The 26,394-nt window shown below is 39.9% G+C and overlaps 1 protein-coding gene across 8 annotated transcripts in view; it reads left to right on the top strand.

The window, feature by feature from the left end:
• Positions 1 to 26,394, top strand: part of MDN1 (midasin AAA ATPase 1) — a 314,285-nt gene that overhangs the window by 234,903 nt on the left and 52,988 nt on the right. For 4 of the 8 annotated variants that reach the window (XM_075862158.1, XM_075862156.1, XM_075862155.1 and 1 more), the window contains exons 69-78: positions 3,885 to 4,000; positions 4,090 to 4,239; positions 5,447 to 5,556; positions 6,570 to 6,643; positions 7,601 to 7,793; positions 8,903 to 9,047; positions 9,388 to 9,534; positions 12,966 to 13,092; positions 22,439 to 22,544; positions 23,946 to 24,061. In XM_075862158.1, the coding sequence (XP_075718273.1) occupies positions 3,885 to 4,000; positions 4,090 to 4,239; positions 5,447 to 5,556; positions 6,570 to 6,643; positions 7,601 to 7,793; positions 8,903 to 9,047; positions 9,388 to 9,534; positions 12,966 to 13,092; positions 22,439 to 22,544; positions 23,946 to 24,061 (1,284 nt within the window). Of the gene's footprint in view, positions 1 to 3,884; positions 4,001 to 4,089; positions 4,240 to 5,446; positions 5,557 to 6,569; positions 6,644 to 7,600; positions 7,794 to 8,902; positions 9,048 to 9,387; positions 9,535 to 12,965; positions 13,102 to 22,438; positions 22,545 to 23,945; positions 24,062 to 26,394 lie in introns of all 8 variants that reach the window. The other 4 variants (XM_075862153.1, XM_075862151.1, XM_075862152.1 and 1 more) reach the window with 1 other exon arrangement.

The raw sequence follows: 26,394 nt of genomic DNA, 5'->3' as shown, positions 1-26,394 counted from the left end.
AAAAAACTGTGGAGTCTAAATGGTCACAACACCCATAAATGAATTCCTTGAGGGGTGTAGTTTCCAAAATGGGGTCACTTCTGGTGGGTTTCCATTGCTTTGATACCTTTGGGGCTCTGCAAATGCGACATGGCACCCGAAAACCAATCCAGCAAAATCTCTGCTCCAAAGAACACATAGCACTCCTTTCCTTCTAATACCTCCCATGGGCCCAAACGGCAGTTTATGGCCACAAATAGGGTATTGCCGCACTCAGGACAAATTTGGCAACAAAATGGGGTATTTTATTCGTTGTGAAAATAAGACGTTTTGAGCCAAAACTACATCTTATTGGAAAAAAGTTTTTCTTTTTAAATTCACAGCCCAATTCAAATAAGTTCTGTGAAAAAACTGTGGGGTCTAAATGGTCACAACACCCATAAATAAATTCCTTGAGGGGTTTTGTTTCCAAAATGGGGTCACTTTTGGTGGGTTTCCATTGCTTTGATACCTCTGAGGCTCTGCAAATGCGACATGGCACCCGAAAACCAATACAGCAAAATCTGGACTCCAACAAACACATAGCGCTCCTTTCCTTCTGAGCCCTCCCATGGGCCCAAACGGCAGTTTATCACCACAAATGGGGTATTGCCGCACTCAGGACAAATTGGGCAACAAAATGGGGCATTTTGTTCCCTGTGAAAATAAGAAATTCTGATCAAAAATGACATCTTATTGGAAAAATTGTCATTCTTTTAATTTCACAGCCCAATTCAAATACGCGCTGTGAAAAAACTACGGGGTCAAAATGGTAACAATAACCATAAATTAATTCCTTGAGGGGTGCAGTTTCCAAAATGGGGTCAGTTTTGGGGGATTCCTACTGTTTTGGCACCTCAACACCTCTCCAAACCTGGCATGCTGCCTAAAATATATTCTAATAAAAAAGAGGCACCAAAATGCACTAGGTGCTTCTTTGCTTCTGGGGCTTGTGTTTTATTCCACGAGCGCACTAGAGCCACATGTGGGACATTTCTAAAAACTGAAGAATCTGGACAATACATATTTAGTTGTGTTTCTCTGGTAAAACCTTCTTTGTTACAGAAAAAAAATAGAATAAAATTGAAATTCAGAAATAAAAACGAAATTTGCAAATTTCACCTCCACTTTGCTTTAATTCCTGTGAAATTCCTGAAGGGTTAAAAAACTTTCTAAATGCTGTTTTGAATACTTTGAGGGGTCTAGTTTTTAAAATGGGGGGTTTTATGGGGGTTTCTAATACATAGGCCCCTCAAAGCCACTTCAGAACTGAACAGGTACCTTAAAAAAAAGGCTTTTGAAATTTTCTTAAAAATATGAGAAATTGCTGTTTATGTTCTAAGCCTTGTAACGTCCAAGAAAAATAAAATAATGTTCTAAAAACGATGCTAATCTAAAGTAGACATATGGGAAATGTGAACTAGTAACTATTTTGGGTGGTATATCCGTCTGTTTTACAAGCAGATGCATTTAAATTCTGAAAAATGCTATTTTTTCTAAATTTTCTCTAAATTTTGCAATTTTTCTCAAATAAAGACTGAATATATCGACCAAATTTTACCACGAACATGAAGCCCAAAGTGTCACGAGAAAACAATCTCGGAATCGCTTGCATAGGTTTAAGCATTCCGACGTTATTACCACATAAAGTGAAATATGTCAGATTTCAAAAATGGGCTCTGAGCCTTAAGGCCCAAACTAGGCTGCGTCCTTAAGGGGTTAAACACAGCCAGGCTCCTGCCGGAATCTAAGAGCTCTCCGATTCCAGCAGTTTAACCCCTTAGATGCCTCTTTCAATAGCGACCACGGTGTCTTTTGTGTTTGACAGAGGGTGGGAGCTCCCCCTGTCACCCCATCGGCACTACCGCGACACGCTGATGGGTTTCCCACGCAGCAGGGGGCCTAACAAAGGCCCCCAAGGCTGCCTTCAGCAACTGCCTATTAGGCCATGTCAGACTCATGGCCTTATAGATTGCCTGTTAGTTTTACACTGACAGGCAATAATGCTTTAGTATACTAACTATACCAAAGCATTATATTTGCAAACAGAAGATCGCAAAGTAGGGCTGGGCAATTATGACCTAAGTCTAACTCACGATTAATTGAACATGTAACCTTGATTACGTCTATTGAACGATTATTTAGGCCACAGCCTTTTTGCATGCTACGCCATTGAATTAGTATTTATCCCCTGAGTCTGCTGTATACACTGCCCCCACACATTATATTGCCCCATACACACTGCCATTTAGCTGTCCCCACACATTATAATGCCCCTATAACTGCCTACACACAGTATAAATCCCCTATAGCTGCCCCCACACCGTATAATGCCCCCCATAACGCTCTTCTACACCGTATAATGCCCCCCATAACGCTCTTCTACACCGTATAATGCCCCCATAACGGTCTTCTACACCGTATAATGCCCCCCATAACGGTCTTCTACACCGTATAATGCCCCCCATAACGGTCTTCTACACCGTATAATGCCCCCCATAACTGTCTTCTACACCGTATAATGCCCCCCATAACGGTCTTCTACACCGTATAATGCCCCCCATAACAGTCTTCTACACCGTATAATGCCCCCCATAACGGTCTTCCTCGCAGTATAATGCCCCTATAGCTACCCTCACACAGTATAAAACCCCCATAACTGCACCTACGCTGTATAATGCCCCCTCCCCAGCTGCCCCGACTAGTGCCTTATAAAAATAATATACATAATCCCCTAATCCCGTTCCAATGACGCGTGGAGGAGATATCTCTGCTCCTCCTGGTCTGTGCATCTCGACTCAGACCGGTGCGATTTTTGTCACTGCTTCGCGTCCAGCGATGCATAATGAATTGTAGAGAGGGACCTTACGGTCCCCTGCTCTACCATTTGATTTAACTGTATCTGCATCCTGAAGATGCAGATGGTTAAACTGGGAGAAAATAATTGATCAAACTGAAATTCACAAGATGGCGACTATTAATTGCGCTGAATTTCGATAAATTGCCCAGCCCTATCTCAAAGTGATGTTCCCTAGTGGGACAAAAAAAAATAAGTTACATAAATTTTATGAAAGAAATTTTTTTCCCATCCCCCCCCCCCCCCCACCCAACAAAAAATAAGTCAGTAAGTCCCATGTATCCCAAAATAGTACCAATGAAAACTACACGTTGTCCCGCAAGCCCACGTGTTGCTACATCTACTGAAAAATAAAAGTTACGGCTCTTGGAATGCGGCAATACAGAAACAAGTAATTTTTTTTTATTGTGCAAACGTAGGAAAACATATAAAACCTTTACATATTTGGTATCGGCGTAATCGAGCCGGCCCATTGAATAAAGGTGAACGTTATCTATGCCGCATAGTGAACGGTGTAAATTTATAACGCGGTAATCTTGCTGGAATAGCTGTTTGTTTTCAATTCTCTCCCACAATAAACTTAAAAAGTTAATCGATATATTATATGCATCTATAAATGGTGCAATTGAAAAATACACACTCGTCCCGCAAAAAACAAGCCATTATACAGCTATGTCAAAGGCCAAAAAAGGCCTGGTCATTAAGAGGTTAAAGTGAGCTCTTCCTTTAAAATATCAGTGAGGCTGGAACTTGTACAAATAGTAAGAACCATTGGGTCTGCAGAGCGCCCCGCCCTCTTGGATTGGTTTGGGGTTTATTTAAGCCAGGAGAGGTTCTTTTCTTTTCAAAGTTACATTCATAACTGAAACGTCATTTAGTTAAGATTTTATTTTAAAAACTATTAGATCGTTTCTGTATGGTAAGGTTTGGCATCTTTGATTTCTTGACTTCTGCTTTCAATAACTGTACAGTTCCAAAAACTCTAGTGTATTTATTTATTGGTTCTTAGCTGCTGGTCTTTGAGCCTTGACAATGTCATGAAGCGACAAGCTGAAAAATCCTTTAAGCATTGGTTTTCTATTTATCAGTTGGTTGAGAATTACCTGCAAGTGGAACAGGAGCAAGGTAATGTATTCATTGTTTGTCATTCATGCACTTGCCTGGTACAGAAATAATTCTTTGACATTTGATTGTATACTGGTTTATATATGCAGAGAACGATCAAGAGCAGTCCTTACAGTCTGTTACAAAGACATTGCAAGCATTTATTGAAGGATCCACTTTGGGAGAATTCCCGTCTCGTCTCCACATAATGCTGGTCTTTCACTGTCATGTACTTCTTGTACCACAAGCCCCCAGGAAAGGTATGACATTGTTTTAACATTGTTTCAGACACGAGCCATGAACAAGGACAGAAGTGTTGTCCGAAACGCGTAGGCTGCTGTAACCATCCCCATGCACTTTTGGATTCTTTTAATCGTTGGAATAAACTTGGAACATTGCTTCCATTTAAATACTTCTAAGCGCTGGATCAAAGATCTTTTCTTCCCTTCTATTGTTTTAACAGATATAAGGAAAGGAATCTCTGGTTTAAAATATAAAGAATTTACATCTGTTGGTTATTTCTCAACAAAATGAGAATAATTTTTTTTGGGGTCCATATCAAAGGGGTTGTCTTAGTTAATATGCCCTATACCACACATGCCTTGTGCCCATGTACTCCCTCTATTTTGGACATCATAGACCTTGCGTCCCCCTCTTGGTAAAGCTACTCACAAAGAGCAGCTTCCACTCTGGCGTATTTATCCAATGTATTTAACCTCTTAGTGACCAGCCTATTTTAAACCTTAATGACCTTAATTCTGAACCAGCGCCGTCAAAAGGCGTATATATCAGAATAAAACCCGTTTGTGGTCCGCGTGAGAAGGCGTATTGGTTAATAAAAGTTAATTTATTACAATGGTGGTAACTGCAGTGAAACTCTATGGCTGGCTTAAACTTCTTTGTGTATAACAGACAGCTAAGCTGTCTTTAGTGGGGTGTCCGGATGCTGACACAAAATTATTGTGATGTTTGGCAAATAGTCTAACAAAGGATACAGCGGACTTATAGTTAAGAGTTAACGGTATTCATGAGGAGGGCGCTCCTCCCACCCCTCTCACTAGTGACTGACATGCTGCCGTGTATCTGCATGTATACAAGGCAGCCATGAATCTGTTAAATACAGCGGATGAGCTGTACACTTTTTGTATTGGCCAAACACAACAAATTGTTTGCACCGTTTGGACTAATAGTAGAGCTGTTCCTGTAATGTGCTGCCCAAATTCAGGTGACCGATCCACTTTAAGAACAGTTGAAGTGTTGAATAACAGAATAATGTAATAAGTCATTGCGTAAAATAAAGTGTTCATTTTTATTGACATTGAAACCAGTCCTAAATTGACCATTTATTATGTTCAATGTATGTAAAATTGGTTCAGTTACTGCAGTTTGGTCTTTACATTGCGATTTATATACACATCCTTTTGTGTTCTTTATACGTGTTGGTTTATTTTTGTTTTGATGTTATAGATTCTTTATGCAGTCTGCTCTGGAATCTTTACCATTATTATAAACAATTTTTGCCATCTGTTGAAGCAAGAATGAATGAATTGCGTAAGCCCTTGGAGAAAGAGCTAAAAGTATGTATATGTGTACTTAGTAACTAGTTTAATGCATCTTAAAACATTGGGTGTCCTAGAAAACCGATAAGGAAAGTAAAATGTAATGCGTAAAATAGTTGAAGTCCGCTCTGGAAGAGCTTATAGAAACATTTATAGACGTGTCTTCTGTAGATTGACCTAATCAGAAGACATTGTGGTTGATATTTGCACTCAACAGCCAAGGCTATGATCAAGCACTGTTCTATATCTATTAAAAAGCACAGCATGAGTACTGGGCGCTACATAACATCAGCAGCACCAAGTTGAGCACATTTTTAAACCGCACAGCCTCTACATCTGTAAGGCTTTGTTCACATCTGTGTCAAAGGCCTTTTTACAGAGTCTGCGGTATTTGCCAGACAAGAAAGAGAGCGCATGCAGCGCTATTTTGTACATCAAAATGACAAGATCCTTGACTGTTGCCCAATGTAACCAATTAAAGACAATAGGTTCCTTCAGGCGTAGTTGGTGTGCCTTATGCCACAGATCCTGCTCTTACTGTATTTTCATTCTGCTCTGATGACCAAGCAGAACAAGGGAAATGGCTACCCAAATGGGTAAAGAGCCTAACACTTGCGTTAGTTCTTTTCTGTCAGGTTCTGTTTCTTTTTGAAGGTCAGAATAATGTAGCATGCTGCAAACCCATTATAAGTCCATTGGAGTAAAGAAAACAGATCATGACTGATCATAATGGATCTAACATATCCATGATGTGTCCTGCAAAAATGGAAAACATGATGCAGGTCTTAATAGAGCCCTTTTACCACTCTCCAAGGGTTATTTGTCTTTCTAGCACATTGGCAGTTGTCATAGATACAATTACATTGGGTATAGTGCTGTCTAAGCAATGAGAAATAGATATGCAGTGCTAATTCTTGGAAAGTGTCACCCTACCACTGCCGAGCATTATTGTCTTACCAGCCAAAACCAATTTCATCTTTTTTGAACAAATTTATAATTTTTGCAAGTTATTAACTATTTTATTCTTGTAGGACTTTGTGAAAATAACCAAGTGGAATGATGTCAGTTTTTGGTCTGTAAAACAGTCTGTGGAAAAGACACATCGGTAAGACCGTATTTTGTAGGCAAAAGATTCACTCCAATATTGCATAAATAGATTATTTTATTCTGTGTCGTTTGTGTTTATATACTGAAAGTGTATATTTTGTATGTATGTGTATATGTACACCTCTTAATCATTAAATTCAAGTGTTTCAGTCCCATTGCAACAGGTGTATAAAATCCAGCCCCTAGCCATGAAGTCTGCCATTACAAACATTTATGAAAGAAGGGATCATGCTAAAGAGCTCACTGAATTGAAGTGTGGCACTGGAATAGGATGCCACCATAGCAACAAGTCAGTTCATGAAATGTCTTCCCTCTTAGATATAATTACAAAGTGGAAGCGTTTAGGAACCACGGAAACTCAGCCATGAAATGGCAGAGCAAATACAGTTACAGAAAGATGTCGCCGAGACGTATAGCGCATAAAAGTTACCAACGCTCTGCTTACTCAATAACTGCAGAGTTCCAAACCTCCTCTAGCAATAACACCTGCACCAAAATGACAACTCCATTTTAATGCCAATGGATTTAAAGTTGGGTGTCATAAAAGCTCCTAGAAGTGTAATGTGTAGGTGTCCCAATACTTCTATCCACATAGTGTGTGTGTGTGTGTGTGTGTGTGTGTGTGTGTGTGTATATATATATATATATATATATATATATATATATATATATATATAGTGCATTTACAGCAATTGTCTAAATGATGAGTATTCATACAGATTCATATTTGCTTGTATCCAATCTGCCGAAATAATAAGGTTTGCACATACATATAGTGATTATACTGTATGTTATGCAAATTAGGTAGTGGTAATCAGTACACTAATGGGAGAACTAGCTATAAAGTATATGAGTTCTGCACACTTTTCAGCTGCTATAATGTTGCGTTTTCTTTTGTTTCAATATATATGTTATATATTCTAGGAATAATATTGATGTCTTGTTTTTATTTCAGAACACTTTTTAAATACATTAAGAAATTTGAAGCAGCTCTGAATGAAGCCTCTTCTTCAGCATTAGTAGAAAGTGTCCACGAGGATCAACTGGATGTCACTGCCACTGTAGAAGACGTGAAAGTCAAAATAAATGCTGTTCAACAACTTGCTTCTGTACTGAACGCTTCCTTATCTGGAACAAGCAGTCTACCAGTAAGGCAATAAGGGAGCAATGTAATTAGAAGTGTTTTGCAGAAACTTTGTTTTGGCCAAAGTGTATACTTAGCAATGCTACCAAAAAGACAATGTGCAAATACATAAAAAGATGTGTTTATTGTAGTCAAAAATTCATATAAGAAAGCACACAGGGTTAAAAAAATGAGACACACGACTGCAGCACAAAAAAGAATTACATCCAGAGGTATACAGAAGTAAACAACAAATAGTAATGGGTAACAGACGCAATGAAAGTAAATTATCTGAGGAAGTACATAAATGGTAAAATACAATGCAGTAAAGGGCCAAGTTCTACAAAGAGAATAAAAATGTAAGAGCAAATAAATATACATAATTGAACAGTTACCAATACATGATAGTCTGCACCTCAGTCAGCATCCACCCCAACGTGCATTTTAGCGCAAGCCTTCTCCTTGGGGGTGGCGCCTTTGAACCACATGCCCAGAGGCTTCGGTCAAAAATGCCTGAAGAAATAGCGCAGCAAACTGCAATCTTTCCTCTTGTAAGACGACGGATGCACTGACGGAAACCCGGTCGATGGGTTCTATCGGGACCCATTAGTATCAGTCTTGCCATGTCTCCGCACTTGAGGATTTTTTTTTATTCTCGTGACTGAGCAGTAGAACTGAAAACCTTGACACCGATATAAATGAAGCCTTAGTTGTATTTATTTATAATTCTAGATTTGTTTTTGAGAAAGATTGACAAACTTTCTAATATGTATCCGAGATTAATCTGTTTAACTTTTATGTTGCTGCCTTGCTCGAACTCTTTGGGGAGATTTACCAAAACTGGTGCAAAGAAAAGTGAAGCAGCTGCCCATGTCAAGCAATCCGATGCCACTTCTCATTTTTCACAGGTCCTTGGTAAAATAAAAGCAATGCCCTGATTGTTTGCCATTGGCAAGTCCACCTTTCCAGTGGACCAGGTTTGAAACCTCTCCCCCATTGTGTGAGAGTTTTACCAAATGACGGTTCTGCTACATCTATAGGTTGTTTAATTCATGAGCATGTCGCCATTATGGTTTTAAGATGTGGTCTAATGATTTATTAATGTTTTTAATCATGCAATTTTGTTTTTAACAGCTAAACTGTGGAGAGGATATTTATTTATCTGCATCTCTTCAGTGCCGCCTTCCAAAGCTGACTAAAAGAATGAGACAGTTGTGTAGTGCATTCATAAAAAAGAGCCTAATGCCATCCTTGTTTGAAAATCTCAATATGTTTACAGGTAAAAAAATCAAATTGACAATTCCCCAACAAGCTTTATTTATTTATTTTTTTTGCTATTTTTTTATTTTTTTTTTAAGTATAATTTTCAAGTGAGTTACAGAAAAAACAGAGGGGAGGGGGGAGCACATGAACACTGTGTAGAAATAGACTAAAACATGGTTATAGTGAACATTTTTATTATGTTTAGTATGCAATATGTTCTTTCACCAAGTCTGGCAGGATTAGATACCTGAGATAGACATAAGTCTTTTTTTTTTTTTTTATACTTTTGTTTCTTACTATCTGTGTTTGTGTTATTTGCACATGTCTTGACTATTAATTTCATTGTTTTATTGCAGAGGGGATAATAGAATCTGTGCAAGAGATGCAAAATCTTACCATAGACCAGACCGCAGAGAAGGAGAAGCAAAAATCTGAGGCCAAACACATCTTGATGCAAAAGCAAAGAGCACTTGCAGAGCTTTTTAAAATGTTGTCTAAAACAGGTATTCTATGTGATATGAGTACATTTTTAACTACACTTAACTCCTTTGCTGCTGGAAGGAACAATTTTTACACTTTTGACATAAACAAATAAAACCTGAATTATCCCAAAAAAAAATCAGATTATACCCCCATGCCCATATATTCTCTCAAAGAACACACCTGACAAATTGTGAATATGCCACCCAGCAGTTAAAACTCATTGTAGTCTTCATGGAATTTTGCATTATAAAAAAATTTAAAAAAAGCATAAAAATTCATGTTTGGCGCTAAAAATCCGGCCAGTTAGAGCCTTAAAAACACATTTCCTAAAAATAGAGGTTCAAGACGTGCAGGGTTAAAATAGCACATAGTGTATCCTCTCTAGTTTGTCAGAGGTGTGATATGAAGAAATGTTTTTCGGTTTCTCGTTAATGTCATTGTGGGACACAGCACCATGATTTTAAGTCCCTACAACTAGGAGGCGGATACTGGGCAGGAAAGAGTGTTGGCTTTGCTAATCCGTTTTTAGCCTAAGGTCTGTAGGAGGCAGAAACAACCTGCTTCTCAGGTATGCTGCACTTTTTTGTTTTATTTTACCTTTTTAAGTTCAGGGTGGATTGTCCACATGGAAGACTGCCTAACTAACCCCCTGCGGGTGCCAGGAAACCAGGCAGTACTCTGCACTGTGCTACTTCGACTGCCTGTCACCGAACACTTTTTTTTTTTTTTTTTTCTGCATGCGTGAGAGGTTACCAAAGAGGTGACCTTGCGCAAACCCAAAGATGTCACAGGGTGCCCTCTTGGCAGGTGCTATGGCTTTAAGGGTGGATACCTTACAGTGTAGTTCTGTCAGTTTAAAGGAGTGCATGTCCGCTGACATCTTTTATATATTTAATTTAAAAAAATAAAAGTCCTGTGGGCTCTTTGGGCGTTATATTCTTCTCCAGGGTGGCTTTTGCTCTGAGATGCCCCCTTTCTAGTCCCTGCTGGGTCCTGGTCTTTTTTTCACTGTAATTCACCATGCGCTGCGTCTCTGCTGGCACTACTCTTCCACTGTCCGATACGGCATCTGTTCACAATTCTCTAGACAATAAATTGTATTTTCTAGTCAAATCTGCCTGGGTGGCGGCAGATTTTGTCCTGTGCCCAGCATTCACCTCCTCCCTGGGTCAGTAAAGCTTGCTGCATCTGGTCTAAATCACTTCACCAGGGCTTTACAGAGGGCGTTCCAAAGAAGGACTTGACTGATCTGGTTTTTCGGCTTTATTCATGCCTCCAAATTCTTATTCAAGGCTTCCCAGGAGTCAGCCTATTTCGCTGCTAGAGCAATGGCTAATTCCGAAGCGTTGGTGTGAGCAATGTAGTCTCAATTCCTTTGGTTGCTCCACCCCTAGGATTCTGTTTTTTCTGCATTCCGGTTTGGATCAGGGTCTGGCTTACCTAAAAGGCCACATCTCCGCTCTCTTTCAGCAAACGCTGACTTTCTATTCCAAGGCAAGGACATCCTTGGCCAGCTATGGCTCATGTCGTCTCACTGCTTCGTCATCTGTCTGAACACTGGGATCTTAACCTCGTTCTGGGAGCTCTCCCGGCTCCCTTAAACCATTATCCGAAATCTCACACCGTTTTCTTTCCTGGTAGGTTGCCTTCCTTGAAGCGGTCCATGTTAGATGGGTTGCACATTAGATTCCTTTGTTCATCCTCTATGACTGCTTTTAGAAGGTCCTACAGTGCTGTTTCCCCCAATGATATTAACAAGAGAATTGGATTATTGGACTTGCTGTCAAATCCTAGGCCTGGGACTTTGATTGTTTTTTTCTACTGGAACCCTGGATGTGCTGTTTTCGTTCTTCTTTTTTACAAACCGATTATAACAAACGGGTTATCTCTGTGTCTGTGGAAAAAGTATGAGCGGCCTGCGACGGATCCAACACTCTTTTTCCTAACTAGTGTTAGCCTCCTATTAGCAAGGGCCTATACCCATGGTGCTGTGTCCCCCAATGAATATTACGAAAATGGGATTATATGTGGAGTACAAAAATCCAATTATCACACCCCTGGTGTCACTGGAAGGCTTGGTGACCCTTACAGGTTTGGATACTTCTTCCCGCTGTCAATCACACGCGCACACACCTTTTTATCCCACTCCAGACTTCAAACAAAGCCCTAAATATTGCATCACTCCAAAGCTATGATTCTGAGCTATAATATGATACGAAGATCTAAACTTGCCCCTTACATTCTACTGGCAGCAAGCGTCATAATGTATTATATTACATAAGTAATTATATAATGTATAATATTACATACATGTTTATGTCCCCTAGTGGGACCAAAAAAGTTTTCAACTATATTCAAAAAACTATTAATAGTCTAAAAAATTTCCGTAAAACAATGTAAATAATAAAACCAACATAATTGGTATCACTGCGCCCATAAAGTGTAAGGAATTTTAAAATTTTTAATGTTTTTCATCCCGCGTGGTGAATGTCATAAAAAACACCAGAATTACTGTGGGTTTTTTCCCCAAAAAAATCAAGTTTTGTTCAAAAACTCACATAAAAACTATCGTTTGCCCTGCCTAAAATAAGCCCTCACACCGCTCCATCAGTGGATATATAAAGTTATGGGTCTCAAAATATGGCAAATATTTTTTTAACAAATTGTTTTTGTTTTGTAAAAGTAGTAAAACACGAAAAAAACCTATATAAATTTGGTATTGCCGTAATCCTACTGACCTGCAGAATAAAGTTGACTTGTCATCGTTACGGCTTAAAAATGAAAAAACAATGGATTCCTTCAGTTTTTTTCCCCCATTCAGCCCCACAAAATAATTTTCCATAGTTTTTCAGTACATTATATGGTACATCTAATGGTGCCGTTCTCGGACCATAAAAAAAACAAACCCTCAAAGTTTATAGGTCTGGGAAGGAAAAGGCATTTCACTAAAGGGGTTAACAGGTGAGAATATAATTTTTATTTTAATTATGTTAAAGGTGTTTTCTGAAATATAGCATTGATGACCTAGCACCACAAATAATGAGAATGAAGGGTCTGAGTGGAGTGTAGCCCCTTTTTATTTATTTTTTTATGGACACACCGCCAATCTCACCCAAGAGTTGGCTGGTATAGCGGTTTGTGAATATTATTAAACTGTAACGCTAAACACAGCCTATGGATGTGAGTGGCACGATCTAGTACTGTGACCCTTATGTTTTTGTGATCGGTAAAGAAATGTCTGAACATATAAGTGTATGTTTTTAGAAAATGTATCCATTATTGTAACTGTCACAAATACTAGAAAACCGTTTTTCAGTCCAAATTTTTTTAAGCATAATGTTCATGGGAGAGTTTAAATTTAATCTTAAATCAGAAAGAGAAAGCAACTGAAATTATTAAAATGAGAAGCTTACGTTTTCTTTATTTACATTTTCACTATTATAACTTGTAGGCTTGTCTTATCGCCGGGGCATTACATGGATGCGTACTAAGGACAATCAGGATATACTTTGCCTCCATCCTTTGGACCTTCGCAGCGCTTTTGTCATTTCAAAAAGTACCCTGGAAACCAATTCTGAGTATGAAAAGTACATATTTTGTATTCGTTTTTGATGTGTTCCATTTTAGTTTGTGTTTGCTTTCACCATTTTCTATAGTTTATAAGATAGGGGAATTAAAAAAAAAAAACTAAAGTTAGTTGGAGGCTCTGTACGGAGTCTCCATCGGAAAAAGTAGCACAACATGCTGCACTTTTTTTGCTGTAAACTGATGGACACCACAAAGGAGCCAGTCCGACCATTATAAGGCAATATGGTCTGTCGGGCACTATTGGTGTCCATCATGCGACGAACCTGGTACTCCAACATTTTTGTTGCTCTGCTCCAGTGGCAGAGCAGAAAAACAAAATTGATGTACCCAGCCATTTATGACTACGTGGGGTAATGTTTTACTCAGGAGAAATTGCTTTGCAAATGTTGCAGTGCTTTTTCTCCTTTAGTTCTTGTGGAAATAAGGAAAAAATTAGCTAAACCTACATTTTCAATGAAAGAATGTAGATTTTCATTTTCACGACCAATAATTTCTGCAAAAAAACCTGTGCGGTCAAAATGCTCACTATAACTCTAGATAATTTCCTCGATGGGTGTAGTTTCCAAAATGGGGTCACTTGTGGGGAGTTTCCACTGTTTTGTCCCCTCCGGGCTTTGCAAATGCGACATGGCCTCTGCAAACCATTCCTGCTAAATTTGAGCACCAAATGGTGTTCTTTCTCTTCTGAGCTCTGCCCTGTGTCCAAACGGCCACTCCGGACCACATGTGGGGTATTGTTTTACTTTGGAGAAATTGCTTTACAAATGTTGCAGTGCTTATTCCCCTTTAGTCCTTCTTTGAAGAAATGTTGATTTTCATTTTCACTGCCTACTTCCAATAATTTCTGCAATAAACCTGTGGGGTCAAAATGCTCACTATACACCTAATGAATTTCCTTGAGGGGTGTAGTTTCCCAAATGGGGTCACTTTTGGAGGATTTCCACTGTTTTGGCACCGCAAGAAAACTTTCTGAGTTACAAAAAAAAAAAAAATTAATTTCTGCAAAAAAAAATAATGAAATTTGTAAATTTCACCACTACGTTGCTTTAATTTCTGTTTAAATGCTGTTTTAAATACTTTGAGGGGTGCAGTTTTTAAAATGTGGTGACTTATTGGGGGTTTCTAATATATAAGGCCCTCAAAGCCACTTCACAACTGAACTGGTCCCTGTAAAAATAGCCTTTTGAAATTTTCTTGAAATTGTGAGAAATTGCTGCTAAAGTTCTAATCCTTGTAACGTCCTAGAAAAATAAAAAGATGTTAAAAAAAAAGGATGCCAATCTAAAGTAGACGTATGGTATATTAATTAGCACCAATTTTGTGTGTTATAGCTGCCTGTCCTACATGCAGATACATTTAAATTTAGAAAAATGCAAATTGTTGCAATTTTCTTGGTGTTTTTCACAATTAAATAGTGAACGTATCGAGCAAATTTTGCCAGTAACATAAAGTCCAATGTGTCATGAGAAAACAGTCTCAGAATCGCTTGGATAGGTAAAAGCATTCCGAAGTTCTTACCGCATAAAGTGAAACATGTCAGATTTAAAAAATGAGGCTCTGTCAGGAAGGTCAAAAGTGGCCGAAGGGGTTAACTGATGTAAACAAATATCGAGTTTATTTTTAAATAAATGGCTTCTTTTTTAAGGAACTTGTCTAAGGCTCTATTCACGTAAGCGTCAGAGGCTCCGTTTTCCCCTGATTTGGGACTTGGGCCTATTTATGATAACCAGCAGCGGGTCTGGGATGCTGTCAGTCATTGAAAAAATGAATACCTTTATTGAAGTCACTCCCCTATGGAACAGTAAAAGAAATCACTGTCAATTAATATCACAAATTGTTATGTTCAAAAATTATTGTAAACATTTCACAGCCTAACAGAACGATTAAAATTAATTTTATTAAAGTATTAAACTTAAAAACCAGCTCTCCAGTTAAATACCGTAACAGGCGTAGACTGATCTTACCAGGAAGGAGGAACTGGGTGTGTCTATCCGGTATTAGTTTCTTAACCCCTTCCCGCTCCTTGACGTACTATTACGTCATGGCAGCTGTATCGTTCGCGCTCCATGCCGTAATAGTACGTCTCGGGAGTAACGGCCGTTTCTGCCGTCCTCCCGACACATACAGGAGCTGTGACGCTGCTGTCTTGTTCAGCAGCTGTCACAGCTCCTACAGCGGGGACCGATCGCTGTGTCCCCGCTGATTAACCCCTTAAAAGCCGCGTTCTATAGAGATCGCGGCTTTTTAGGGGTTAAGCTGCCATCGCCGGCCTGCTACGCGATAGCGGCCGGCGATGGTGACTATGGCAACCGGACACCAAACAATGGCGTCCGGCTATGCCATAGACGGAAGCCTAGTGGGTCCTGACAACGTCAGGACCCACTATGCTTGCTGTCAGTGAGTAGCTGACAGTTCTAATACACTGCACTACGCATGTAGTGCAGTGTATTAGAATAGCGATCAGGGCCTCCTGCCCTCAAGTCCCCTAGTGGGACAAAGTAATAAAGTAAAAAAAAAGTTAAAAAAAGATGTGTAAAAATAAGAAAATAAAAGTTTTAAAAGTAATAAAAGTAAAAGTCCCACTTTTTCCCTTATCAGTCCTTTATTATTAATAAAAATATATAAACAAACAAATAAACTATACATAATTGGTATCGCCGCGTCCGTAACGGCCTGAACTACAAAATTATTTTGTTATTTATCCCGCACGGTGAACGCCGTAAAAAAAAATATTAATAAACCGTACCACAATCACAATTGTTTGGTCACTTCACCTCCCAAAAAATGGAATAAAAAGAGATCAAAAAGTCGCATGTACCTAAAAATGGTACTGATGGAAAATACAGTTCGTTACGCAAAAAATAAGTCCTCGCACGGCTTTATTGATTGAAAAATAAAAACGTTCTGGCTCTTAGAATAAGGTAACACAAAAAGTGAATGATTGTTTACAAAACGTATTTTATTGTGCAAACGCCATAAGACATAAAAAAAAACTATAAACATCTGGTATCGCCGTGATCGTATCGCCCCGCAGAATAAAGTTAATATATCATTTATAGCGCACGGTGAACGCTGTAAAAAAAAAAGTATACAAAAACAATAGTAGAATTGCTGTTTATTAGTCACCACGCCACCTAAAAATGGAATAAAAACTGATCAAAAAGCCGCATGCACCCCAAGAAAACTACAATGGATTCCTCAAGGGGTCTAGTTTCCAAATTGGGGTCACTTTTGGGGGGTTTCCAATGTTTTGGCACCACAAGACCTCTTCAAACCGGACATGGTGCCTAATAAAAAAGAGGGCTCAAAATCCGCTAGGTGCTCCTTTGCTTCGGAGGCCGGTGCTTCAGTCCATTACCGCCCGAGGGCAACATGTGGGATATTTCTCTAAACTGCAGAATCTGGGCAATAAGTATTAATTTGTGTTTCTCTGATAAATCCTTTTGTGTTATAAAAAAAATGGTATAAAAAGAGTAAATTTCACCTCTACTTTGCTCTAAATTTCTGTGAAACACCTAAAGGGTTCATAAACTTTCTAAATGCTGTTGTGAATACTTTGAGGGGTCTAGTTTCTAAAATGGGGTGTTTGATAGGGGTTTCTAATATATGGGCCCCTCAAAGCAACTTCAGAAATGAACTGGAACCTAAAAAAATAAATAAATGAGGCAATACTTCGCTTCTTACATTATACTGATAATGAGCCGTGCCCACTCCGAGATGACCCCAGTTTTGACCGTTTGTATAAACGGAGACCCCTATTAGACCGTTCCAGTGCCCGGTTTTCCCAAGCATACACCCCCGAGAAGTGTTTTTCTATTGATGAGTCCCTGGTACATTTTAAAGGGAGGGTTCAATTCCGCCAGTACCTGCCAGGTAAGAGGGCAAGGTATGGCGTGAAGATGTATAAGCTGTGCGAGAGTGCATCAGGGTATACCTACAGGTTTAGGATATATGAAGGAAAGGCCACCCCCAAACCAGACTGCATCCTGGACTACAATAGGTACATGGGAGGGATGGACTTGTCAAATCAAGTCCTGAAGCCCTACAGCGCCATGCGGTGTGGTATAAGAAGCTGGCCGGGCACATCATACAGATGGCTTTGTACAATGCGTATGTGCTACGTCGATGTGCAGGCCAGAGGGGAACTTTCCTGGAATTTCAAGATCTAATCTTTAGGGACCAGGAAGGGGGGGCACCCAGTACTTCTGGAAGCGAGGCCACACGCATCGTACCAGGGCAACACTTTCCAGGAGAAGGTCCCCAAACCGGTGGAAAGGGAAAGAGTCAAAAGAGGTGCAGAGTCTGCTATAAGAGGGGGATAAGGAAGAACACAATATACCAATGTGACACGTGTCCCGAAAAACCAGGGCTCTGTATAAAAGATTGTTTTAAAATGTATCATACATCCCTTGATTTTTAATTTACCCTGATGCACTCCGCACAGCTTACCCCCCTCATCTTTCCCTTCTGAGCCCTGCCGTATGCCCAGGCAGCTGATAACAGCCACATGTAGGGTATTGTCGTACCCAGGAGAACCCACATTACAATTTAAGGGGTGTATATCTCCGGTGGCGCATGCTGGGCACACTATATTGGACACTGAAATGGCATATACATATATAAAATTGCAAATCTCACACTGCACCATCTGCTGCGCATTATCTTTTACACAGTACCTGTGGGGTCAAAATGCTCACTACACCTCTAGATGAATGTCTTAAGGGGTGTAGTTTTTAAAATGGGGTCACTTCTCGGGGGTTTCAACTGTACTGGTACCTCAGGGGCTTCTGCACACATGACTTAGCACCAGAAAAGCTCCAGTAGGCCAAATGGTGGTCCTTTCCTTCTGAGCCCTCCCATGGGCCCAAAGGGCAGTTTATCACCACAAATGGGGTATTGCCGCACTAAGGACAAATTGGGCAACAAAATGGGGTATGTTGTTCCTTGTGAAAATAAGAAATTTTGATCAAAAATGACATCTTATTGGAAAAAATATCATTTTTTTCATTTCACAGCCCAATTCAAATAGGTGCTGTGAAAAAACTGTGCGGTCAAAATGATAACAAAAACCATAAATGAATTCCTTGAGGGGTGTAGTTTCCAAAATGGGGTCACTTCTGGTGGGTTTCCATTGCTTTGATACCTCTGGGGCTCTGCAAATGCAACATGGCACCCGAAAACCAATCCAGCAAAATCTGGACTCCAACAAACACATAGCGTTCCTTTCCGTCTGAGCCCTCCCATGGGCCCAAACGGCAGTTTATCACCACAAATGGGGTATTGCCGCACTAAGGACAAATTGGGCAACAAAATGGGGTATGTTGTTCCCTGTGAAAATAAGAAATTTTGATCAAAAATGACATCTTATTGGAAAAAATATAATTTTTTTCATTTCACAGCCCAATTCAAATAGGTGCTGTGAAAAACCTGTGCGGTCAAAATGATAACAAAAACCATAAATGAATTCCTTGAGGGGTGTAGTTTCCAAAATGGGGTCACTTCTGGTGGGTTTCCATTGCTTTGATACCTCTGGGGCTCTGCAAATGCGACATGGCACCCGAAAACCAATCCAGCAAAATCTGGACTCCAACAAACACATAGCGCTCCTTTCCTTCTGAGCCCTCCCATGGGCCCAAACGGCAGTTTATCACCACAAATGGGGTATTGCCGCACTAAGGACAAATTGGGCAACAAAATGGGGTATGTTGTTCCCTGTGAAAATAAGAAAATTTGATCAAAAATGACATTTTATTGGAAAAAATATCATTTTTTTCATTTCACAGCCCAATTCAAATAGGTGCTGTGAAAAAACTGTGCGGTCAAAATGATAACAAAAACCATAAATTAATTCCTTGAGGGGTGTAATTTCCAAAATGGGGTAACTTCTGGTGGGTTTCCATTGTTTTGATACCTCAACGCCTCTTCAAACCTGGCATGCTGCCTAAAATATATTCTAATAAAAAAGAGGCCTCAAAATGCACTAGGTGCTTCTTTGCTTCTAGGGCTTGTGTTTTAGTCCACGAGCGCAGTAGGGCCACATGTGGGACATTTCTAAAAACTGCAGAATCTGGACAATACATATTTAGTAGTGTTTCTCTGGTAAAACCTTCTCTGTTACTAAAAAAAAATTGAATAAAATTGAAATTCAGCAGAAAAAATTAAATTTGCAAATTTCATTTCCACTTTGCTTTAATTCCTGTGAAATGCCTGAAGGGTTAAAAAACTTTCTATATGCTGTTTTGAATACTTTGAGGGGTCTAGTTTTTAAAATGGGGTGTTTTATGGGGGTTTCTAATACATAGGCCCCTCAAATCCACTTCAGAACTGAACTGGCACCTTCAAAAAAAGGCTTTTGAAATTTTCTTAAGAATATGAGAAATTGCTGTTTATGTTCTAAACCTTGTAACGTCCAAGAAAAATAAAATAATGTTCAAAAAACGATGCCAATCTAAAGTAGACATATGGGAAATGTGAACTAGTAACTATTTTGGGTGGTATAACCGTCTGTTTTTCAAGCAGATGCATTTAAATTCTGAAAAATGCTATTTTTTGTAAATTTTCTCTAAATTTTGCAATTTTTCACAAATAAAGACTGAATATATCGACCAAATTTTACCACGAACATGAAGCCCAAAGTGTCACGAGAAAACAATCTCAGAATCGCTTGGATAGGTTTAAGCATTCCGACGTTATTACCACATAAAGTGAAATATGTCAGATTTGAAAAATGGGCTCTGAGCCTTAAGGCCCAAACTAGGCTGCGTCCTTAAGGGGTTAATAGACAACTGGGCGTGTTTTTACTTTTTACCAAGTGGGTGTTGTGAAGAGAAGTGTATGACGCGGACCAATCAGCATCTTACAGTTCTCATTGTTCCAGCCCAGCATGATCCACGGCACAGTGTGATTGTGCAGTTAAAGAAGCTGGGCTGGAGCATTGAGAAGTGTATGCGGCTGATTGGCCACTGATTGGTCAGCATCATACACTTCTCTGTACAACGCCCACTTGGTAAAAAGTAAGAACACGCCCAGTTGTCTATTAAGAAACAAATAAGCATAAATCTAAAATTGCTCATAACTTGCTTAAAAATGATGGTTTATTCAAAATAAAAACCACTGCTGTTATCTACATTACAGCGCCTATCAGATTATGTAGGCAATAGGGCACTTCTAATCTGGTGACAGAGCCTCTTTAAACGCCTTGGCATGCTTTCAATGAGGTTATTATTGGTTGTCAGAGGAATGTTATGCCAGGCTGAATGCACTTGGGCATGCAAATTATCAAGATTGGTGGCAGGCAGCTCCCTTTGCAATTGCTGACCAATGACGCCCCAGATGTCCTGGATGGGAGTCAAGTCTGGAGATGCTACACGCCATGGTAGCACATTTAGGTCACACTGGCTGCTCACAGTAGCACAAGCAACATGCGACCTGTTGAAAAATGGCTTCTGGGACACTGGAGAAATGGCCGTAGCACTGGATCAGCGACCAAATCCATGTAACGCCGAGCTGTTAGTGTACCTGAAATGAAGACTAGAGGTGTCTGGCTAACGTGCATTATGCCACCCCAGACCATAATCCTGGGAGTAGGACCGGTGTGACGTTCCGTTGTGAAGACCTCTTCATAGAGTTGCCCATGTCTCCAGACTAATCTCCGGCTATTATTGCGTCCGAGACAAAAACTGTACTCCTCGCTGACGAGGATAGACGTCCATTCATTTTTTTTCAGTCTAGCTGTGCAGCACGATAGCCTTTGAGAGCTGTGAAGTGTAGTCAATAGAACACCTGTAGCTGTACGTATGGCTCGTCGCCCAATGTCGTGCAAACGCCTTCTGGTGGTTTGCGACAATTCAGGTTCCCGCCCTAGGCTTGAGATGTGACGTCCAAGTTCTCTTGCAGTCCAGAATGGATCACTACGCACCATTCTTCCAATCAGACGATCTGTCTGTGCAGAGGTTCGCCTCCGCACACCACCTGCTGCCATTCCCGTTTGCGTGTCCTGGAGGTTAGGAGGACAACAACAATGTTGAACACGCGATTTGCTGGAGTGATCAACCAAGGTCTCTCAGTTCAAGAATTGTGTTTCTCTCAGTTTGTGACAAGTGGGGGATAAATGGCACGTCGGCTAACAGGAGGCATCACACAATCATCCCACACCACTTGATCTGATTTTTGAGACTTCGTGTGGCTAAAAATAACTTTGCTTTCACTCTGGGTTTTGTTCCCCTCCAACATGCCACAGATTGGTGCTAGGTGCTTGAAAATTTGATAGAAAATGTGATAATTTGCAGATTTTAGCAACACCTGCTACTTCCTTCCATTTGCACAAGCTTACGGCTTGCCCTTCTTGGTGTTGCAATTTCAATTTTTCATAAAAACCAATTACGAAGTTGCTTAAAATGATGCATTTAAAAAAAAGCAAAAAAAAAAGCGTTCAAAGGTTTACATAGCCTTTAAAGTTAATGGGTTCCGTCGGACACTTTCAGTCATATGATGGCTCTGATTTTCCGTTGTTTTGCTTCTATGACCACAGAATACCCTGAACGCAGTTGTGAACGAAGCCTAAGCCGTAAACAAAGGTTTTTAAATTCCTTCTAGTGAAAAGATTTATCTTGCTCACAGCTATTTTCTTACTTTTTTTTTTATTTTATTTTTACTGACATATAACTGAAAGCATAAGCCGCTGCTATGTAAGGACTGTTGAATTAATATTTTCTAGTCCTACCTTCCCAAGAGATTCGCAGTGTCCTGCAAAAGCATCACACTATTGGAAAGCAATTCTAGCCTCTTGTGATGAACAGTCTTCTTCAGTTTATTATTACATCAGGGCCATCGCCTACACTAAAACAATTTACAGATTGGACCTTTTTTTTCGCTCATTTACACTGCATGGTTGCCGTGCCTATACTGTCTGTATCAACAACACATGCGTTCAGAGTTTTCTGTCATCTAGTGACAAATTATCAAACTACATGATATCAGTTATATCCAGCTACGAGCAACATATGGTTGGGAATAAAATAGGGAACTTTTTTGACTACTAGTATTTCCTCTGTTAAGCAAAACAAATACATTTGCCATTGTAGTGTGTCACTAAAATATCTGTATGCTATTCTGTTGTTATATGAATACGGCATACTTGAATGTATTTAATTTGCATTAATCATAAATGTGCTGTATGCATGCTATTAAATATAAACAGTTTTTCTAAAATAATTGGATAATTCTATGTTTTATCACCTTATTTGTGGGTCTATGATATAAGCTGCAAAAATGTAACGAAAAAAAACATGCATTGTCCAGAAGACGGAGACTGACTAACATGAAAATGCTTTTCAGGCTACTTGCAGAAATCACTACAACTTGGGATGGTTGTCAGAAGTATTTCTACAGGTCTCTTGCTCGTAATGCTAGACTGGAGACTGCACTGCTGAATCCTGTCAAGGTGAGGGTTACTGTTGGATTTTCGGTGTGTACATTGTATAAATTGTGGTAAATGTGTGTATTCCTTGAGGCTGAAGACTTCTATCTATGATTTTACATAATAGGGATTATGGTTTGCGTTATATGGATCTAAGATTAACATATTAGCAATGTTTCTATTGGTTCGAGTTCTGCCAATTCATGATGACCTGGTAATGCTACTTTATGTCCAAACAGCTGTTGACATTTGAAGTGAAGCATGTATGAGGCATTTTATTTTTCAATTACATTACCTTTTATCTTGAGAAAGTTTCGAAGATGGAAAAAAAAGGGGGAATAAAGGGGGGTTGAGTAGGGACAGTCAAGGGAAGGAAATTGCTTCATAAAATAAATAAGACGGTCGTGGGCGTCTGGAAGAGATGAGCGCCAATAGCCAGAGAATCCCCATGTCGGGTGAAACCACCTCTGTCCAGTTTAGGAGGCGTCCTGCAGTTGTGACTAAATAGCCTTGTATCTCAAGACTTTATCTTCTAAAGCGTAACAATATGTTAAAAATCCAGAATATCTCTGAATTAAATAGTTGTTTTAAAGGGAATGGATTGAGACTTACAAGTTATAGCAATAGTCCACCTTGCAGCGGAAATAAATGGGCCAACTTATGCAAGGGTAGCAATTTAGTAGGGGGGGGGGTGTAGTGTGTTTACTTCATGTGAGCCAAGTAAACAACGACTCTGAGTCCATATATATATAGATAGATAGATAGATAGATAGATAGAGCCAAAAAATCAGGCAGCACTCCAAGATATGAGCAAAAAAGTGGTTGTGCTTTATTGGTCCATAAGTAAGTGCACTTACTTATGGGCCAATAAAGCACCACCACTTTTTTGCTCATATCTTGGAGTGCTGCCTGATTTTTTGGCTCTTTTGGTTGTGACCCAGGCGGGCTTGCACCCACACACTATTGAGGCTATGCGTCTGACATCTTTTTGGAGATTATAGAGAGGGAGAGAGAGAGAGACAGCTCCTTCAGTATAGGATGCAAGATTTCTTCAGACACATGACCAGAAACAAGACCGCACTCAAAATTCAGTGAAACATAGGATCACTTTAATCACCACTTGTGACGTTTCAGCCCTACTCCATGGGGCCTTTCTCAAGCAATCTAGATATAGAGATATATATATAGAGAGAGAGATGGATAGAGAGAGATATAGATAGAGAGAGAGATAGTGCTGTCCCCACTGATAATTTGAGTCCACAGTCTATGTTTTTAAGAGACATTCAAAATCAGGGCATTAAGTAATTCTGACATGGAGATTTAGTTTAGCCTAGAACTTTATCTTCACTTTTTTTAAGAAATGTATGAAGAACTTGTGTTGCTTTATTAATTTTACATGAAGTCTGCCTCTTATTTTCTATTAAGGAACTTGGCTTAGGGAACATTGAGCGATGCAAGGGTTTCTCCGCTCATCTTTTAAAGATCCTCGTGAAGCAGAGAAGCTCGCTTACTGCGGTTTCACAGCAGTGGATAATTCTCCGGTAATATCCAGATTTTTTGTTTTCATTCTTACTTGATTTAGTTAAAGCAAAATAATAAAATTTTGTGACCAATTATGGTGAAGTGAATAACATTTATTATCTGGTTACAATGGCCCCTGTGATGGGGTGGGATATACAGTGAAGGAAATAAGTATTTGATCCCTTGCTGATTTTGTAAGTTTGCCCACTGTCAGTCATGAACAGTCTAGAATTTTTAAGCTAGGTTAATTTTACCAGTAAAAGACAGATTATATAAGAAAAAAAACAGAAAAACATAGTCAAAATTATATATGTTTATTTGCATTGTGCACAGAGAAATAAGTATTTGATCCCCTACCAACCATTAAGAGTTCAGCCTCCTCCAGACCAGTTACACGCTCCAAATCAAATTGGTGCCTGCATTAAAGACAGCTGTCTTACATGGTCACCTGTATAAAAGACTCCTGTCCACAGACTCAATGAATCAGTCTGACTCTAACCTCTACAACATGGGCAAGACCAAAGAGCTTTCTAAGGATGTCAGGGACAAGATCATAGACCTGCACAAGGCTGGAATGGGCTACAAAACCATAAGTAAGACGCTGGGTGAGGAGGAGACAACTGTTGGTGCAATAGTAAGAAAATGGAAGACATACAAAATGACTGTCAATCGACATCGATCTGGGGCTCCATGCAAAATCTCACCTCGTGGGGTATCCTTGATCCTGAGGAAGGTGAGAGCTCAGCCGAAAACTGCACGGGGGGAACTTGTTAATGATCTCAAGGCAGCTGGGACCACAGTCGCCAAGAAAACCATTGGTAACACATTACGCCGTAATGGATTAAAATCCTGCAGTGCCCGCAAGGTCCCCCTGCTCAAGAAGGCACATGTACAGGCCCGTCTGACGTTTGCAAATTAACATCTGGATGATTCTGAAAGTGATTGGGAGAAGGTGCTGTGGTCAGATGAGACTAAAATTGAGCTCTTTGGCATTAACTCAACTCGCCGTGTTTGGAGGAAGAGAAATGCTGCCTATGACCCAAAGAACACCGTCCCCACTGTCAACCATGGAGGTGGAAACATTCTGTTTTGGGGGTGTTTCTCTGCTAAGGGCACAGGACTACTTCACCGCATCAATGGGAGAATGGATGGAGCCATGTACCGTCAAATTCTGAGTGACAACCTCCTTCCCTCCACCAGGACATTAAAAATGGCTCGTGGCTGGGTCTTCCAGCACGACAATGACCCGAAACATACAGCCAAGGCAACAAAGGAGTGGCTCAAAAAGAAGCACATTAAGGTCATGGAGTGGCCTAGCCAGTCTCCAGACCTTAATCCCATCGAAAACTTATGGAGGGAGCTGAAGATCCGAGTTGCCAAGCGACAGCCTCGAAATCTTAATGATTTACAGATGATCTGCAAAGAGGAGTGGGCCAAAATTCCATCTAACATGTGTGCAAACCTCATCATCAACTACAAAAAAGGTCTGACTGCTGTGCTTGCCAACAAGGGTTTTGCCACCAGGTATTAAGTCTTGTTTGCCAAAGGGATCAAATACTTATTTCTCTGTGCACAATGCAAATAAATATATATAATTTTGACTATATGATTTTCTTTTTTTTTTTTTTAATATAATCTATCTCTCACTGGTAAAATTAACCGAGCCTAAAAATTCTAGACTGTTCATGTCTTTGACAGTGGGCAAACTTACAAAATCAGCAAGGGATCAAATACTGATTTCCTTCACTGTATTAGGCAGAGGGTCAACAGTCAGCTCTGGAAGTTGATGTGTTAAAAGCAGGGAAAATGGGCAAGCCGTTAAGGATTTCTGTAGTTTCATTTAGAAATGGGAAATTCTTGCAACAAAATCTATCGGGTGTGACTGCACCCTACGGCCTCATGAACACGAACGTATTTTTGTCCTCCCCTAAATACTGGCGTAAATACGGGTCCTCGGTCACACGCATTCGACCCGTATTGCACTGGTATTTACGGGCACGTTTTCGCTGCAAAATTACACTGCAGTAAGCGGCAGCCCTTCTCTCTATCACTGTAGGATAGAGAGCAGGGGCAGCCCTTTCCGCAGAAAAAGTAAAATAAATTCATACTTACCCGGCTGTTGCCTTGGTGACGCGTCCCTCTCGACATCCAGCCCGACCTCCCTGGATGACGCGGCAGTCCATGTGACCGCTGCAGCCTGTGATTGGCCTGTGATTGGCTGCAGCGGTCACATGGGCTGAAACATCATCCCGGGAGGCCAGACCGGAGGAAGAAGCATGGAGTTCTGGGTAAGTATGAACGTCTTTTTTTTATTTTATTTTATTTATTTTTTTATTTTTTTTACAGGTTGATC

Source organism: Rhinoderma darwinii, chromosome 4 (genome assembly GCF_050947455.1).
Source record: "Rhinoderma darwinii isolate aRhiDar2 chromosome 4, aRhiDar2.hap1, whole genome shotgun sequence".
In the NCBI taxonomy this organism is placed as follows: Eukaryota; Metazoa; Chordata; class Amphibia; order Anura; family Rhinodermatidae; genus Rhinoderma; species Rhinoderma darwinii.
Note: the sequence above shows the minus strand (reverse complement) of the source record. Positions and strands in the feature narration are given on the sequence as shown.